At 40.8% G+C, this 18,923-nt stretch overlaps 1 protein-coding gene across 1 annotated transcript in view; it reads left to right on the forward strand.

Annotated features, from left to right (window-relative positions):
• Positions 1-1,073: 1,073 nt before the first annotated feature.
• LOC141739188 (orofacial cleft 1 candidate gene 1 protein homolog) overlaps positions 1,074-18,923 on the forward strand; it is a 46,930-nt gene continuing 29,080 nt past the window's right edge. Inside the window, exons 1-4 of the mRNA XM_074575978.1 lie at positions 1,074-1,479; positions 1,575-1,630; positions 7,819-7,885; positions 8,191-8,367. Of these exons, the coding sequence (XP_074432079.1) occupies positions 1,380-1,479; positions 1,575-1,630; positions 7,819-7,885; positions 8,191-8,367 (400 nt within the window). The 5' untranslated portion in view covers positions 1,074-1,379. The remainder of the gene's footprint in view (positions 1,480-1,574; positions 1,631-7,818; positions 7,886-8,190; positions 8,368-18,923) is intronic.

The raw sequence follows: 18,923 nt of genomic DNA on the forward strand, positions 1-18,923 counted from the left end.
CATCGGACTCAAAATTATTTACCTGTTGTGTTCAGTGGATGTGTAATTAGATTAGAGCAGCTGGAAAAATGATGCAGATACTGCCTTGGCCTGGAAACCCATCCTGGATTTTGAAATTGGGACTCTGGGGTTGTTTCAGAGGCATATGATGACTAGATATATGACCTTAGCCTACCTGTGTGATCTTGGTGTGGCTTTATTTTCAATATCGCAGAGTGCTATGGAAGGGAGGAGTTTCGGCATAGTTTCTGCAACAGCTGTGGGCTACGGCACAAGGGCTGTTTAGGCAGGGCTGGCTGCAGGAAGAGCGGGAGTTGCTGGAATTGCAGCCCCCGGCATCTCTGCAGTGGCCTTGGCACTCCGAGGAGGGCACCGAAATCGAAGAGTGATGGCAAAGGTCAGCAGACTCTCAGCGTCAGCAAGACCTGGGCAAAAGCTCAGACCTTCATTCATTACTGAGCAACCAAAGTGACAATGCAGCCTTTTTCCGTGGAGAATTTGTGGCCCCGTCCACTGTCCATTGTATTGATTTCAATGGAACTTAAGCATGTACTTAGAATTAAGCACTTCTTTGCCTCGTGCCCTCAGGAAGAGCGAGTTTCCTCAACTGGGGCCAAACATGTACTTTGTACGGGGCATCTTCTGACCTAGAAGGTCAATTAAAGCTTCTGAGGGACTCTGGAGGGGTATTTTTAATTGTTCAAAGTCTTGTTTTGTTTTCAGGCCCTGCAAAACAATCTGAATGTGTGTTTGTATAAATGCATAAGGGAAAAGCTGGCAAAGGAAGAAGCTTGCTATTCATTGCAGTTCAGGTCCTGTGGCTGGAGTCAGATTGAGTTTTGCCATTGATTTCCATGAGCACAGGGACAACCCGTCTAGCTATTTTGAATGAATAATTTTTTTCCCACATAGAGACAAAAGTAGCTGGTATAAAATCAAGGCACTTTTGCTGATGTGATACATAACTTGTAAAATTATTGTGTGTTTTCTTATATGGCTATAACCTCAGAGCAGAGGATGATTTCCATCCTTCTAATGGAAATCCCAGCACAGGGTGTGAGGCACAAGTGGGACCCACCTAAATGCTGCATCACTGAATCATTCCTGAGACTGGCAGTTTTAGCACTGTAATCTTCAGGTTAGCTGTATTCCACAGCAAACTTTGCATTGCTTTAGTAGTTACTGTCTGTGGGTAGGAACTACCCATTTCTGGGCTACTTCCCCTCAAAACTACATCTTTGTTGGTATTACTTCATCTGAGCTTAAACTACTCTTTTCTTGTTTATCTTTGTTTGCTAGCTATTTTTTTAATTGTGATCTGATGCAAAGGTTTTTTTTTGTTTGGTTTTTTTTTTTTTTTTTTTTTTTTTTTCAAAAAGATGACAGCAGGGAACAGCACTGTATCCTCCTTTTGCTCTTTGTCCATGCAGGAGCAGGAACTGCAGCAGGAAAAGACCCCTCATCCTGGCAGGTTTCTAGGTTGGTGCTCTGCAAGTCTGTGTGTTAAACCTAAGGGTATTAGTTGACTGTGTGTAGGCTGAAAATTCAGATGCACTTCCTCTTTTTTATTGCAGGAGGAAGCATTTTCTGCTGCAGGTTTGAGAAAGGGCAGGCTGGCATGGAGAAAGAGGTAAGTGAAGAAAAACCACGCTTTAAACCAGAAAAATTAAAAGGGCTTTTCCTAGCATTGCTATTTCAAAATATTATTTGTAGTGTGATGGGAGGGAAGTCAGCAGACGTGTAGGCTCCTTTATATCATTGACAAGTCAAGGGGATGATTAACGAGAGTACCAGACAATGTAATGGTAGGAGAAGGCCCACAGAAGTTAAACAAAAGTGCCTTCAGAATTTAGAGAATTCCCATGATCCATAGTAGGACCTCATTGTGCTTGTCTACTGTTTCTATTTTTGATTAGATTTATAAACACAGCACCACATATTTTCATGTGGCTCATAGCCCCAGGGCAGAGCAAGATTGACTGCACTGAAACTGTGAGGCTTGTGAATTTCGGGCAAGGGATGGAGTGAAATAAGTAGCGTAATTGTTTTTGTGGAGCGACCGTGGGACCTCCTCTGTTCTGAATTACACATGGTTCAACCCTTTGACCTAACCAACCTCGGCAATGCCTGGTAGATCTCCTAAAGCTGTGCTGAAAGGTCCTATCAGTGACATGTTGGAACATTATCTGTCATGTGAGATGTGTGCCAACAACCATATTAAACTACATTAATTACTAGTGAGGCCATGTTTGTGACAATCTCAACTTCATTTAACCCATCATTGTGTTAGTTATTGTTTAAACAGGAAGTACAAATGAGGACAATTTATGAAATCAAAATGTAGCACCAATGTTTTCTTTAATAAGTTGTATGTTTTACTTCGTTTTATTTCCTTTCTATTCTCATTCTCCCCCCTCCAGTGTTTTTGTTCTTGTCATCAGCTTTGTAGCTTGAGTTTTTGAGGACTTTTCTATTTTAAGAGCAAGCAAGAAAAAAAATCTACTTCTTGGTAACTGAACGAATATGCCAGTGTAATTGTTATTTCTTTCAATGTAATTTTAAGTGATACCACAGTTGACTGAAAGCGCCAATGCTTGTTTTCTAGCAAGAAGCAAATGTGCTAAGGTAGTTTATGTAAGGCTGGAAAGATCACACGTGGGTTATTCACTTGAGGTACACCTTCACTGCTCTACGCTCCAGCTCGTGCATCTCTGCATGGCAATGGTTGCGCACCTCAGGAGCGAAGTGTGCATTTCGTTTTAATTCTCGGAGAACAATTTTCTCAGAGGCCTGACCCTGTAAGGAGCAAAGTGTGCTGTGAGTCCTCAAAAGGCAGCCCAGTATGTAGAAATTCAGAAGGATTCTTTGTATGTGGTCGCTTTCTGAAACAATTCTGGATTTTATTGGGGGAAGAGGTAAAAGCTCTCTCATGTCTCCTGCACGGGCAGTGTGGAGGTTCAGTCGTGCCTAGCTGTGCCCAATATTAAATTAGACTAGACACATGGGCTTACATCTTCCACCTACACACTGAGCTGTTCTTTTTCGACACGGCTTTTCCTTTAGCCTCATTCTCTAGCTAGCACAGGATTAAAAGAAGTCGGTATTTTTTTAATTTATTTTTTTAATTGCTGCGGAGTCAGCTAAAAAAAAAAATAATGTTTGACCCTACTAAGTGTCATCCTCATTAACCATGAAGAGTTTGCTCTCTGCAAAATCTAACACGGAGTGCTTAAAGCAGACAGGTGCAAATTACAAGCTGTTTCTCTTTGGCTGCCATCCCTTAAATAGACAAAGTAATAGACTAGGAAAAGGGAAAAGGTTCCAGCTCCAGCTGCATAAAGGAAAGCCTTAACAGGGACTCAGCAGCTGGTTGCAAGAATTAAATGCTGTAAATACCAACTAACGCATTTGTGTTTGTGTGTTCGCAGAGGAATATGTTTGTAGTAAGGCTCCATCCCTTCTCATGCAAGAGGATCACTCTCTGAAAGCTGTGCTCTGCTTTATGTTGGAAGGCTAATGCTCTCGCTGAAGTGAATGAGAACAGAAGCCAACATACCTGTTCCTGCTTACCATCATTACACTCCTTAGAGCATTTCAGGCATTATTAGGTTCTTGGAGCTCTACCAGATTGACAATATTTCCAGCTACTTCTCTTTGGGCTGTATTCAAACAAGGCCCCAAAGGAAAAAAAAAAAAAACAACAAAAAACAAAACCACAAAACCAACCCACAAACAAAACCATGGATGAATCTGCTGAGCTAGTTTGCTGATGTTAGAAACAGTTGTTCATATTAGGAACACCTAATTTAATTTCATGAAAGAGACATAACATGCCAGTATGTGTATGAATCTAAGGTATGCATTTCCTAAAAGGAACTAAAACTCTGTCATTCCAAAGTTGCTCTTCTTTTTGACTTCCAGCTTGCATGGGGACTGCTGTCTGGAAGCAGTAACTTTAACTTTAACTCTAAGGCTGCTGATGAGGTCTGTCTGTGTGATCTTCGTAAGCAGATAAGGGTAGGGAGACAGCTCAGAGCAGAGCTTGTTTACAGCAGGACAGAAGAAAACAGCTAGACATAAATGAGGGCTGACGGTTTCATGAAGCACAATTGGTTGATCACAGATTCAATATGACTGCCCTGAACTGAGCGATGATCCGTACAGTATGCAAAATTCACTTTCTTGCTGGTCTGTGCCCACCAGCCTTCCAGCAGCTTTCCCAGAGCCCCTCAGCCACGGCTTTGAGTGGAACCAGAGCTGAACGCAGCATTGTTGTACCCAATTCCTTTTGACAACAATCACATTCTTTTAAAAACTTCATAGGTTTTAGTTGTCACTGGTTATAAATGAGGGTTTTTTCCCTCGCTGCTGCTGTTGTTGCGGCGCTCGCTGCTCTCCCGCAGACCCGAGTACGGCAGGTCCTGGTACTCCCGGTTTTCCTTTGTTTCAATTGGTATCGGAAAGCAGGCGGTGCGTTTTAATGACGACGGCATGCAAAAAGGCATTTAAAGGTTTAGGTCACATTTTGAATGACATGCTGATTAGTCTGCGCTGTGCTCAGACACTTCTAACTCCCCTTTGCTGTAATGCAGCACACTCAAGGTAAAAAAGCATTTAAAAATTAAAATAAAAGGCAAGCCTTTTGGTTTTTCACCAACTGTGGTGGAGCTTTGAGCTAGGATGAATTGCTATCAGCAGCAGCATCACCCCTTAAACTTGACTTTGCAAGCAAAGGACATCCCCTTTCTATGTGCTGGTGGGGGATGGACAGGTCTGACGTGTTTTGTTTGTGGATGCAAGCTGGAGCACCTCCACTGCAGGTGTAAACCAGCACAGCCATTGTATCACTTGAGGCTCAAGTTGTGTCACTTCGCTTTTTTGTAGGAATGCTTATTTATGTTTATTTTTGGATAATGTCCTATATTAGAATGGTGGCTTTCTGCACGGACGCGCATTCATGTGCATTAATCTAGGTATGCTCACACAACTGGACTTTGCCTGCAAATACGGCAAGTGGTCACTGAAAGAGTTTTATTTAATTTGCTGTTGCAAACCTGAGTTTTGCAGGTACATGCGAACTGATTAAAGAACAATTGCTTTAGACATAAATTTGCATAAATACATAAATTAACTAGTAGTGACTAATGATAAAATGAATATAAAATGCCACTGGATAATTTCCTGCCTATTCTCTGATGAGAAGGCAAAGGTATCGTAAAGGTAGGGGGGCTGGGGAAGGAAACCTAAAATGAAGGGGGGGGGGGGTTGAAAAAAAGAGTGTAATTTACATGACTTAAAGGTGCTCATGTGTCAAAGAGAGAAGGATGAGGAAATTGGCTGGAGATAGGTAAGAGAGGAAAATGTCTTCTAATTTCCTCTGAAGCACAAAGTGACAAGACCATGTGTTGATTACACAAAAGCCAGCACCGAAATACTCTGCTACCGAGTTACGTTGAGAAGTAACCCCGGAAGAGTTCCTTTCTGCTGTTGAAAATGAAGTGTTGCTTTCATTCTAAAAATAGGAACTTATGAAAAGCACCTTTTCAAATCCTGATCACATTAAGGGACAAGGGCATAATTTCTTTTGAAGTTCTTTGGAAAGTAAGTAAGTGTCACAAGCCTGTTCATCAGCTACTTGAAAATACTAATTTGTGTTTGAGTGGGTGAAGTGACAAAAACTGTAGCCTATTGTATCCCTGAAAAAACAAAATTTGGTGCTAACTATACCGAATACTTTAAAAAAACCCCAAACAACAAGCAAACAAAAAACCCCTCAAAACACACACACAGGAAAAGATACTCCGAAACATCAGAACCCGCTATGCATCTTTATTAGATATGGGGGAGGAGGAATTAAAAAAACTTTTTTTTTTTAATTCTTGCTGTGAAAGGAGCTTATGCGTTTTACAGACTGTAACAATTGAAAGTTGACTCTGGCCTATGTAGGTTTTGCTAGGGAACTCTGACATGCGGAGGAATACAGAGAACGTAATGCAGATCATCTCAATTCCGTCAAAGTTACGAATGTATACCGAGTCACACCGGTTGAAAAGTTGTCTCAGAATTTTGTCTAGACGTTGTTTTCTTTAGCTATTGACATAAAGTTTAAGGTTTTGTGTGGTGATTATACGCAGCGTAATAAGAATAATCATCACACAGCAGCGTTACAAATACTGCTGTAATCTTTAAAACTGACTTGATTAAAATTTTATGGTATGCAGGAATGCAGCAATACTTTAATATTGCAAAAGGGATATGATTCTAAAGATACTAACCGAGCTAATGTGTATTTTTGAAAGATTTTTCAGTTGGGAAAAAATCAGCAACGGTAGAGTGAATTTCTGAACCTATTGAACTCCTGTCAAAATTATCATTAACTTCAGTTGTACTGCATGTGACTTGTAGGAATTAATTCTGTTATATTATTTATTGTAGTTTCCAGATTGTGTCTAGTCATTTTTACACATATTAGCTTTTTAGTAGGGTAGTAGTCTTAATTTAGAGGAAGTCCACTGTTTTCAGACTAGCATATATGCATATGTGCATACATACGTGGATGTATATGAAGATATTAATATCTATAGTAATCTGTCAGTGCTATGGTTGAGTTATTTTTGACAGATTTATTGATCGTGTCTGCTGCAAGCATTGTTTTTTCACTTGAAATTGACACCCACAATCAAATGGGAAAGACGGATGCTTTAAAAATTGCAATTTTTCAGTGATTCTTGTAATTAATCCTTTTGTATTGACAGTTTCCAGGAGCTATGTTGCCAGGAGTGGTCTTTATCAGTGGACAATTAAGCAACTGGCTTGAAAAAATAACGCTGTTTTGAGAAACTGCCGTGTGACGTTCGAAAATAAATGGGTCTAACTGTTTTCTTACTTCGGTTTTGGCTTTGATTAATACTCCCAGATGTACTTTGTTTTAGGTAATCTCTGCCTGCTTTGACTGTTAGCATCTATTATAGCGGTCTGTAGCCATGCACCAGCCCACGTGTGACTCTCTTGCTAGCGCCGCTCAAGGTATTATACAAAGATGGTGTTTAGCATTTGGGCCTTCCTGATGGTAATAATGTGACCACGTTTTTTTTGAGTCTGGCTTCCCCATGAGAATTAACATGGAACTTGTCAGAGTCTGGGTCCTCCAAGATCTCCTGCTATTTGTTTTCACTGTAACTGTTGTTGGCATCTCTCTAATATTAAACGAACTTTTTATCGTTGTAGTGAGTCCTGCTTCCCCTCTCTTCTGGACCGTGATCTCTCTTTTGTGACATCTCGTCGTAAATTGTTTTGGAGTTATTTTTATTTTATCGCCTTGCACAAAATGGTACAGCTCATTCATTTTTAGGTGTTCTGTGATGAACAAATACACTGGTTGTGTAAGTGGACCTAGAAAAGAAGGGAATGGGGGATATCAGGGAAGTCTGTCTATAAATATGCTGCATAACCAAACTTTTCTAAATGAAGCACTGCAGTTCTGCAAGTGAAATAAAGCAGTTGCTGCTGAATGCAAACTGTAAAGGCAAGTCTTATAATGTTCTTCATTTGTTGAGGTTCCTTTGCATTAATTAAACTTGGGAAAAAACAAAGTATTTTAATGTGACCTTCATTTGGCATTTGTTTTAACTTTTCTTCTCCTATTTTATTTAATTCTTCCACTTCTGTTGTTCAATTAGTGTTTGACCCCTTTAGCAGAGATGTAAATTAAATGACATTTCAATGCCATCCCATATTTAAAATACTGTGTTAGTTGTGGATCATAAAGGATGATCTTCGTTCTTTAGCTAATTTATTCATTTAACAATTTCCCTCCAGAAGTTCCAGCAGAAGGCTCTGAAGCAAACTAAGCAGAAGAAATCCAAGTCGGCTGAATTTCTGATGGGTGAGCCTTGCTTGATGAGTTATTGCTCATAATTTGTGTAAGGATTAATTAACTAATTACAGACAAATGGCTGTGGGCGAAATTTTGCTCTTGCTTGTCAGGGTGCAATTTGTAATTATTTTAATCATTTATTCTTTTTTTTTTTTTTTTTTTTAGAGTTAATTTTAACCTAATTCTGTTTTGGCGACATTTGAGGACGATACACTTGAGTCTTTCAGCAAAGGAATTACTAGAAGGAATTTTCTGCTTGTCATTGAAATACACTTTGCTATAATGTGCTCTTCTGACCTCCTTGTTTTCTGTAGTAAAAGAAGAGAGAGCAGCAACAGAAGGCATTGAAAATCCGGCTTTTAACATCAGCAGCACAGATCTTTCAGTATATCAGCCTTCAGAAGAGAGAGTTATTAGACATGACAAGCCAGATAGCACCCTTGCAGCTCACCAACAAAAATTCGGGCTGCAAGCCCATGCTGAACCAAGAGGTGAGACATCAAACCCGATTAGCCTCAAACGCGGTGACAGTGGGTTGTGTTCCCCATCCAACCTGCATGCTCCGTGGCCTGCGCCGGGCGTTCCCTTCCCGACCTGTCCAAACAGGCGCCCCTGCAAACCTTGGTGGGAAACCCAAAATACCACTGAAAACATCGGCTGTCTAAATATTTAGAGACCTGGGCTCCGTCTCCATGCTCAAGTGCCTCCCCTTAGCAGGGGGCACAGGTTGCGTGGTGCTCCCCACTGGTGGGGGCTAGAGAGCGGGGACTGGGCTCTCATGGCAGTGCTTGCCCCTAATTTGTGTGTTGGGTTGGGTTTCGGAGGCACCGCAGCTGGTCCGAGCGCACAGATGCTGCTCCCTCGCTGGCTCCCTCGCATCGAGTAGTTTTAAACAGCTTACAGATCCATGATTGATTGTTGTCCTTAGGTCTCCCATATGCCCTCAGTCAATCAGCATCTTGCCTCTGCTTCACGTTTCATTATTTTTTTCAGCCAGTGTTGCTCAGATACTTGGAGTCAGAGAGTCCTGCTCGCTTGGCTTGTCCAGGGGAGCGATCTTGGCTTTTAAGCTAGGCTTTGATGCAGCACTCAAAAGAGACGCTGCCTCAGGAAGCAATCTCTGTTTATTATTTAGGCTCATTCAAACATACTATAAGGATCTTCACTGATGTTAGTTTTCATTTTGCAGAGGTTTGATATCTTTTAACCTCTAGTGTATGGTTACTCTATTTTGAATTATTATTACTGATGAATGTTATGACGAACATAATGTTTTCACTCAGTAATCTAGTGAGGAAGAAGGTGAGGAAAAGAATTTAAAGGCATCTTGTGAGCTATATGAGAAAAATCTTGGGCCAAGATTTAATGTAAAAGCAAAAATGCCTGAAGTCGGACCTAAAATCTTCCCTAAATACCCATTAAAAAAAAAGAAAAAAGTCTTATTGGACTGTGTGGTGTCATTAACTTCAAGTGGACTGTATGCATCCGTGAATATTTGAACGTGCATCCAAGGTCTGAGACCACCTAAGGTACCAAAGGAACTGGTATGACTTTGACAAGTCCTGATCACCCAGCATTTCCCGTTAACTCGCAAGTGGCGATGCTGCTGCTTGCTAAGTACCCTTGCCTACCAGCCCAGGTATTTAAATGGGTAAGTGCAGGCTGGTGAGCAGAACTTCAGGAATTTGCTTTTAAAACTCGGGACCTTGTTGTGTTAAGATTTTATTCTTGTGGGACTGGAGAGCCCACGGCTCTTAATGGCCCCTTGCAAAATTAGGTTTGGCTTTCCATTTAGCCTTCATGTGACTCTGCAGCACCGCACGGAGCAGGAATTCTTCGTCTTTCCCTTGCAGCCTGTCAGAACAGTGATTAAGCAGACAAAGGGATTGATTGTTTTTTAATGAAATAGTCTATCTGGCAAAAAATGAAGTCAGGCTCGCTGGAGACTATCCATGCTTTCAGTCGTCTCTTCAGAAATTCATGAATAGTTCCCTCAAGAAAACAACACATTTTTTTAAAAGCCTGAAATGTGTTTTTAAACATTTTGATTTTTCATCCTAAGTAGCATTTTGTTCAAAAAACCCTAACTGAATATAATCTTTGTGAAAGGAGTAGAAATTGTTATATTTTGCCTGGAATGCAATGCCTTGATACACTGCTAAGTGTTTCTGTAATGGGAGAGGAAAGCTTGCTGAGAGTCGGAAAATATTGTTTCCCGACACTGCGTCTCCCTCCTCAACCTTCTGTTCATCCAGTTAACCAAAAAGATCAGTTATTCGCGAAGCTCTGCCTCTAAGTCACGCAGCTATTAAAAAAAAATAATCATCCATTTATACCATCATAAAAAGTCTAGATTGGAAGAGACCTCTAGAGATCATCTGGTCCAACCTTGCATTAAATTATTCTAGTCTAACTTCTGTCAGGACTTGTCTGGCAGTCACAGGGGCCGGTTCAGATTTATCAAGGGTTGCTAATAAAACAACAGCTTCAAGCCCGTCCAGAAACTTGGGAAAAAAATTGAACCAAACCTTCTGGTACCTCACAAGCTAATTTTACCTATTCCCGAGTGTAACAATACTTCATTAAAGAGGGAAAGGGAAAAGCCAACTGCATAGGTAAGCACAGTATTGCATAGGTAAGTATGGTATCACATGAATGTGGTAATGTATAAATGGTCGTACTTCACAATCCTCAGTGAAGACTTAGGTCCACAGGTAGCTTACCCCTTCTTGTGGCAATCTGTTGTGGTCTGGGACCACCAGAGCCCATGAGGATCGGTTCCTCAAGCCAGCCTTCCTTTGCTTTGCTCCGTGTTCATGGCTGCTTTACATGATTGCTGTCATTTCAGCTCGTACCAAAACCACACGTGGTGTTGAAAAATACCACCACCCTACAGAACAGGTGAAACTCTTCCACAGCTCCCTCTCCTGCTCCTCAGCTCTCAGGAGCCACTGCGCAGTTCACAAGAGACATTTGAGCAGAGAAGTCTCTTTTTTTTTTTTTTTTTTTTTTTTTTAAACCATAGGAGGCAAGACTTGCACCCCACATTGGAAACTATTTCTCTAGGAGGGGCTGCCCACACATGCCAGCATGGCTTATTGCCCCAAACTTCGCTATGCCAGTAAAATGACAGTTCTTTCGCCACTTCATGCCAGACTTCTTTACCTTAAGGGAAATATCCACTTAGCATAACAGCACAGCCTGTGTAAAATAAATATGTTTTAGGCCACTCCACTGCTCCCTTTCACTTTTCTCCCCTTTTCATCCCCAGATGCCAATAAAATACTCCTCCTTTTGGGGTTTCCTCCCCTCTGCAACCTTTGGGTGTTCTTACAGCTCTCAGCCCCCAGGGTTAGGTTTGGTTACTTACTCTAGGGGGAATGGCGTTTGTCAATTCTAACGCTCGGTGTTAAACTGTACCATTTAAAAGCAGTTATAACCTTAAGCGCAATTATTTAATCACAGCATTTAGCAGATTACAGGTATGAAAACACTATATAAACATCAGGCTGGATTTTCAGGCTATGCACTTAAAGGCAGGGCATGGAGATGGCATTGCCTTGCTGTTATCTTTCCACCCATCACCCATGTCGTTAACGGCAGCAAATAAAAGCTACAGGGGTTGCTATCATCTCCTCCATCTTGCAACAGCGTCACAGCCTGTTCCTCTGTCAGCAATTGCTGGAGGGAAGTGTTTTCTACAAAAACCTCCACCTACTTTTGAGATGCCTTCTCACACACCTCCATGCTAAGGATACCAGGAAGGAGTGTGAACAGTCAGCTCTGTGCTCAAGACAGCCTTAAAAACCCATTGCTGGTGTTTGGCTGTGTCTGCGCAGGAGGCTGCTCTGCAGAACACGCATCACTTGGGGATTTAATAGCCAGTACAGTGGTCCGTGATATTGCAACTTGCCTACATGCACCCCCAAACAGCTTAATTCACAGGTACGTTTGTGCTATATCAACATCTCCATTCCCTTTCCTCAGAGAACAGAACATCTCCTGAAAAGGAAAGAGATTGTGTGAACTGATTCTTGTTTTCAACAACTGATGAAATCTTTCCAGTATTTTTTTTAGACACTTTTCTACCTTTCAAACCAGATTGGTGGGGGCTATTCTTATGACTCAAAGTGCAAGGCTCCTGCAACGCTTTGCTTGTTGGGAAGCTGAGGTAGAGCATGAAGCCTTATTTGCAGTCACCCCACTGGCCTGTGACAGAAACGGAAATAAAACCTCTGATCCCTAGTTCATTGCTGTTTGTTAGGCCATTCTGTGTTTCACACTGTCATATTTCCTATGATGGGACAATATTCTAAATTTTATCATCATTAGTAGACTGTTGTTCAAGAGTAGGCCGTTCAGTAACTCTTTCCCTTGTATACTTTCCATCATTGCTTTTATATGGTGAAGACCTCCTATTGCTCTTAAATGTTATAGTGATGCAGAGGAATTTGCTTACTATGTACTCAGATTAATCTGATTTTCAGCCAGCCAATTGGTTGCTGCAGCTTCTGCTGAATTTTATCTTTTTGATTCTATGCTGACTCTTTGCTGATCACTCCTATCACCTTCATTTCTTTCTCATATTGCCTGTGAAATTAAGGTCATCTAACAGTAGTCTTGTCTTTGCCAAATTGTGCAATTTATTTGTGTCTGAAAGCACTTGGCGTTTCCTTGTGACTAAATCCAACCAGTTCTTCTGCCTTTTTTCCCCTCAGCAAGTATTTAAATTGCCAGAAATTTTCATGGTGGCCACCCCAGTTGGGAGGTCTAATAGACAAATTTCCCTAGGAAAAATGTCTGGGTTTAGATCATGCAAACCCGCAGTGACAGGAACCTATGCCTACCAATTGCCAGGCACCTGCTCTCAAGGTGAGCCAATATTAGCTTTTCTTTTATCTCCAGAGGGGTCTAAACCCAAAACACTTCGTAGAGTGCCCTAATGTCCAGGTTGGCTTGGTAAAGTCTCTGCCCAGCAAAGGGCTTCCAGCAAACTGTCATGACAGAAGCACCAAACCTCCAGGAATTATGCCGTCTTTGGCTGAAGGCAGAATACAAGGGCAGCTGCTCCACCACAGAGGGATGATGTATGTCACAAGAAATCCCTTAACACAGGACTACTGTACTTAAGATATTATTGTAGGCCTGCAAAACAAATGTTAGTCTATTTTAGCATTTGATACATTTTGTCCTCAGCTGCCGTGATCAGAAAATGTGCAAGTGGCTTATACCAGTCTGTACTTAGTGTTCACCGCAGCCACCGAGCTACACAGATTTGGTCCAACTAATCCTGGGAAGAGCCCTGTGGGATGGCACTGCTCACATTTCTATGAGACACGTAAAATTTCCAGCCTCAACATGCAGAGGGAATATGTGTCAGAACAAATTAGACTGTGATCTTTCTGGGGTGTCGACCATGCATGTGAGCTGCAGAATCCAGGCACTGGGGCTTTTTGAGCATCCTCCCGCTATGGGGTCTGCCTTGCACCTGGTGGTTGCATGGACACCTTTGGAGACTGTGATGATCTGTTGATTTTGCGTGGAAGATGAAAGAAAGGCTAATTGTGTTCTCCTGTAGCCTACACACTTGTACAAAGGCTAGAGGCAGTCTGACCCTAAATGTTGATGACTCAAGTTGAAATTCTCTCCAGATGACAAGAAGCATTCATTTTTTTCCTCTATCATCCCCAATACACAAATCTTTTTTTCAAAACCAGATTATCTCCTAAAATCAAAAGCTCTAATTAATTCTACCATTTTATCTGCAACAGGCGCTGTTAACATCTCATATCATGCTCCAATAAATTTGCCCACAGAGATTAACAATATTTGAGGGGGGAAAAAAAAGGGGGGGGGGGAACCAAGGAGGGAAAACTCTTTCGATTGAAGATCAGAAACTATTCTTCTAATTAGCCTGGGTACAGCATGGCATTAACATGGCTATACTGCTTCTGGGAGCAAATTAGTGTCTCTATGTGGTGTTCTGCTGCACCACATCCTAGCTGCAGAGCTAGGTTGGATGTATCTAACACAGTGGTGCGTGCTTCCTATGGGGAAAATCCCACTGTAAAACAGAGTAGTTCTGCTCCTTATCAAAAGCTAAAGTAGAGAGAAAACTTTGCTTATGGAGTGGTTACTGCCAAAGGTATTTCAGCTGTGGCAGGGCAATATAAGCCCTTTCTCACTCAAGCATGTAACTGGGTTGAGGACCTTGACCTGGGAATACGTGGACAAAAAAAGGGCTTTCTTGAAGGAACCACATGGGATAACAATTTCATGATAAAAGTATCGGCAAGCGCATCAAATTCAGTCTGTTTACAGAGAACTGGAGGCTGAAGCTTTCTGAAAAGAATGTAATTTAATTCCAAAGAGGTTCTAGTTACCCACTGGAGAGACAGTAAGCACAAAAAAGCAGGCATCTGCTGGAAACTCGTGTTTGTGCTGCATGTGAAGGAAATAGGAGCTTGCAACATGGACTATTTGTGTTGGACGAAATGATTTGCATAAAGGATGGGACTAGAAATATGAATCTAAACCCTACCCCTTTTTTCTTAAACAATGGCAAAGTTTATATCTAATAATTCAGGTTCCGTGTATGTGGTTCCATGCTTTCTGATTCCAACAGGGACTTGAAATGGAAATGCCAAACCCGTTATGCAGGGCATGATGGATCACCATGTATGCATAGGAATAAAAAGGGTTGTCATTGGAAGTAATTTTGCGTTGAATTACACAATGTGTAATCCAATTGAAATCAGCAGAACGGCACAAGGTGTAATGTAGTGTGCAAAACGTGATCCATTGCATGCAATTTCAGCAACAGGGATACTGTACCACTCATCTAAGTAATGTGCTAAAATTGAATTTGTGAAAGGTAGGGAGAGAAGAATTGTGAAGAATGGATGCATTTTATAATTGGGAAATACTCTTTCAGAACGTGACTGAATATACATTTTTAAGGCTAATTTATTACACTTCGAAATCGTTTGCTTCAAAATAGTGCTGTCGGACCCTCAAAATTCAGCAAGTTCCCTTACATGGAATAGTGTGGGACCTGCCGAGCCTGCCAGCCTAGGAGCTCTCGGTATTTATTTTTCCCATTGACATGTGTCACGTTATCTAATAGTGTTCCTAAATCAACTCCATCATCATCATCAGTAAATCTTTTTCTCACGCCTTCGACCAACAGTGTTTCCCCAGGAAAAGCAGCAGGTCTTGCACTGGCGTCCCTTGGCACAGTGCCTCCGTTGCCTGCAGGGGAAGTAAGAAAAAAAAAAAATAAAAAATTCCCATACCATACCTTTGCTTAAACAGCAGCAAATGCGGTAAGTCTTCCAGGAGTGGAGTTCGGGGGTGGGGGGTGAAAAAGGGTGCCGTGAGTGTGGTGCGGCATTCTTCAAGTGTCGGGGAAGGCACAGCATGGTCTGCACTTCTCAGGCTCACGAACGGCCCTTTTGCCGGTGTCCTGTCAAAGCTGACAAGTGAGTTTATTCAAGGCTTGTAATATAAACATAAGACACAGTTATGTGGTTTACTTATTTACCTACCCTCTCCGCTGAGGATAAGGAAAATGACATACGATACCTTTAAAACCTCTTTAACATTAAGAAGTCACCTGTTGATGGTAGTATTTAACTAGCTATATTTTCAAGATATAATCTACTGTCCGGTCACTTCCTTAATGCTCTTCAATTTGAGGATGCCATTAACACCTAATTTTTCATTGAATTCTGCCTAGTACTCTTGAAAATTTGAAGCTCGATGCAAAACACTCTACCCCCCCCATGTATTTGGTGATAATCTGGAATAACTTCATACTAAGGAATCTTATTTTAGATCTACATCTAAAATAATATAGGCAATATTTAACTATACTTATAGATGATGTTAGATGTAAATCTAAAAGAATGATAATATACCTTAATTAGGGCATTCTGTATGTAACCTAGATAAGCCTATATAAATTTAATTAAAGGCATTTGTAATGGCCACGAGCTGAGGTCAATGTAACAGATATCATGGTTCAGTAATGACAATTAAAGATCCAAACTAAAAGTATAACTTCTGGTTAACTCATAATCACTATTTTTTTTCTTGCTGAAATGAGAACTGAGACTTAACGTTGTTTTGTGGATTACATATTAATTCAGTATGTTCTTCAAAACTAGTTTTATTTTTAATATCTTCATAACATTTAGATATGAGTAAATCTAGTAACACAAAATTTTGTAATAAGGCCTCAAAATATTTCCATGTGAAAGTTTCAAACTTTCCTAAATTATTTTCCAGTTTTAAATTATTGTTTAAATCAAATAAGAACATATAAATTCACTGGAAATCCAGTTAGTTTCTTACTGTCCATGAACTCACTGTTTACACAGTTTTGGTGGATGATTTTTATTTTTCTGCACTTTCTGCATTATGTGAGGGGTTTTTTTAAGGGGGTAGGCTGCTTTCTCCTCTCTTATGCTGTAGTTGGTTTGACTGAATTTTTTATAATTCTTTATAGCTTTTTTCCAGTAGTGTAGATTAGATGCAAAGGCCTGTATGTACAATGAAGCAATTTGCAGATACCAGGCTTTGTCAATGTAGATACCAAACCATGAAAATGGTGTGTGGGAGTGCTAGTCGCAAGACCTGCCATGTCTTGAGGAAGGATGAACAAGAGGAGGAGTTGGAAATGCAGGAGGTGGGACCCTTCTCTCCCCTTCCTCCTGATCCCAAGTCTTAGTTCTTGCTGGCCATGTTGAGGTGGGCACCTATCTTAGAGGGGATTCAGGTCTGACCCCAGGAAACCACTCTGGCTTTTTCAGTTGCATACTTTTCTCATGAAGAAACAAGGAAGTGTCCTAGCACACAACCTTACATTTTGGCAGCCCAAAGGGCCGTATCTGCAAAGTAAAATGAAAAGTATCCCTAGGGAAACAAGTTCAATTCTGTTGAATGGAGACAGTATTTACCATGATGTTCACTAACAGGAATTGCTGCTGAAATCAGTGCTTTGGGAGAGCTGTGTGGAAAGAAGGACTACTCTTTTCCATTGCTGGCTGCATCACTGTTTCAAAGCTACTTTGGGTCAAAATGCTGTCCTAGACTGGAATTTCATCTTTCCAAGATGCCCGTCTTATTCTATCTTATGCAAAAGGTTCTTATGAGTTGCCTTAGCAATGCCCAGAAATGTTCTACCAAGTCATTGGTAGAGACACATGTTGACTACTCTACTGCCTGAAAAGGGGTAGCTATTACTTAATAAGGCAAGTTTGCTCTGACCATACTGTGCATCCTGTCTTATAATGAAGGCCAGCTCATGCCAAATTTTTTGGTTTTATCCCTAAGACCCAGCACGACTCTGAAAACAAGCACCAGTAAATGCTTATTCAAGCTTTTTAGTAGTCAGTCACCTGGCTGTTATTAATTCCCTCATTGTTACATCGGTCAGGAGACAACAAATCCAACAGAGCTCTGTCTATTCTTTCGTTAAACTAAAACCCTAGATCAATAGTAGAATATGAAGGACAATGGAATAATTGCCTGTTATCCGAATTCCTTGCTGTACCCTTGATGTGATATTGATACGGGCTATCTGATCTCTTTGTGGAGTAGCGGACCTTGTAGAAATGCAGCTTAGTCATGCCATTTCTGTGTTATGCTCAGGACTGTATAATTGACTACAGACGTCTTAGCTTAAAAGCCATCTTAGAGTTTCATCCAGTCCTAGTAATACGTGTGCAGTCCCATGGGCTGCATCCAAGGATTATGCTAATTTTATTAGCAACTCCTCATGCTTTAATTAAACTGTATAAATTCCCACCTGGTCACTGTTGTGCCAACACCCTTCTTTCAGTTTTTATTTGAATTTATAGATAATTTGGGGTTTTGCTCTTCCATTCTATTTCCTGAATTATCTGTTGTTTTTTCCACGTGAAACGACACAATTTTGAAGGGTGAATAGAGTTTCAAATTGAGTTAATGGTTTGAGTGAACCTCTGGATCAAAGCAAAGACCTAAGTTTCCAAAGTTGGCCAGCTCTTTACAGGAGCAGATATTCAAAGAAACTTGCTGTCTGAAAGCACCAAGCTATACGCTGCTGTTCAAAATACCTGCAAGCAAGCTCTGTATTAACATTTACTTTACTGTGTTTATACCACGGAGCAGAGCGATGTGAATTCCTTAGTGGACTGTTAATTTACATGTTATACACTTTCAAATATTTCCAAAAGCAAATGTGAAATGATTAGTAATCCATTCACATGCTCACAAAATGTTATTAGCAAAGTGCCTTGGGCAGTATGTTATGTCGAATAAAATTGATAATTTTGTGTTTTAAAACTAAAGCAACCTCCCCCAGCCCCCCCAAAATCTTAGGATCTGCCCAGAGCCTAGACCTCCTGGTCACACCAATTCTCGGGGAATGTTGAGCTGAGGGGGGAGGGAGATCAAAAACCCCACCAAAAAAACCTAAGAGCAGCGATCTAAGGTTTGCAGTGATTTTGACTCTTTAGAAAAGCCTCACTGCAAGTATTCTGTAGAGTTCTGCAGTTTAAAATGCCTTGTTATGTATAAAATCAGCATAAGGAGGTGATTCTGGTGTTTACCACTCATTCTACCTACACATGTTGTTCTGGAGAAATCAAACATGGCTCTTTTTAATTCTGCATAACTTTCTGTCTCCAGCAGTGTGTGGTTCTGACAGAGCCAAAGCTCTGGGTGAAATATCTCCTATTTCTCAAAGAAGGGTTATAGTGGTTCTTTTTTAGAGGACCAAAGAGCAAGCTGTTTAATGGTATTTGTCAACATATTTCTTTTTGGAATAATGGTTTCCATGCCTCGCAGACTCAAATATAATATGACACTTCCTCTTAAATGCCAATTATTCTGTCCAGAAGAGTTGCCTAACAGTCTACTCCTCAGACTTTCACACCAGACCCATAGGATAAAGAACACAGGGTATTAAAATTCAATAAAAGCTGTTGTGATATTAAGACTGTACACTAGCAATGCACTAGCTTATGCACTAGCTTGAGTATTGCTTGTATGGTTGCAACAT

This window comes from Larus michahellis, chromosome 2 (assembly GCF_964199755.1).
Source record: "Larus michahellis chromosome 2, bLarMic1.1, whole genome shotgun sequence".
Classification (NCBI taxonomy): Eukaryota; Metazoa; Chordata; class Aves; order Charadriiformes; family Laridae; genus Larus; species Larus michahellis.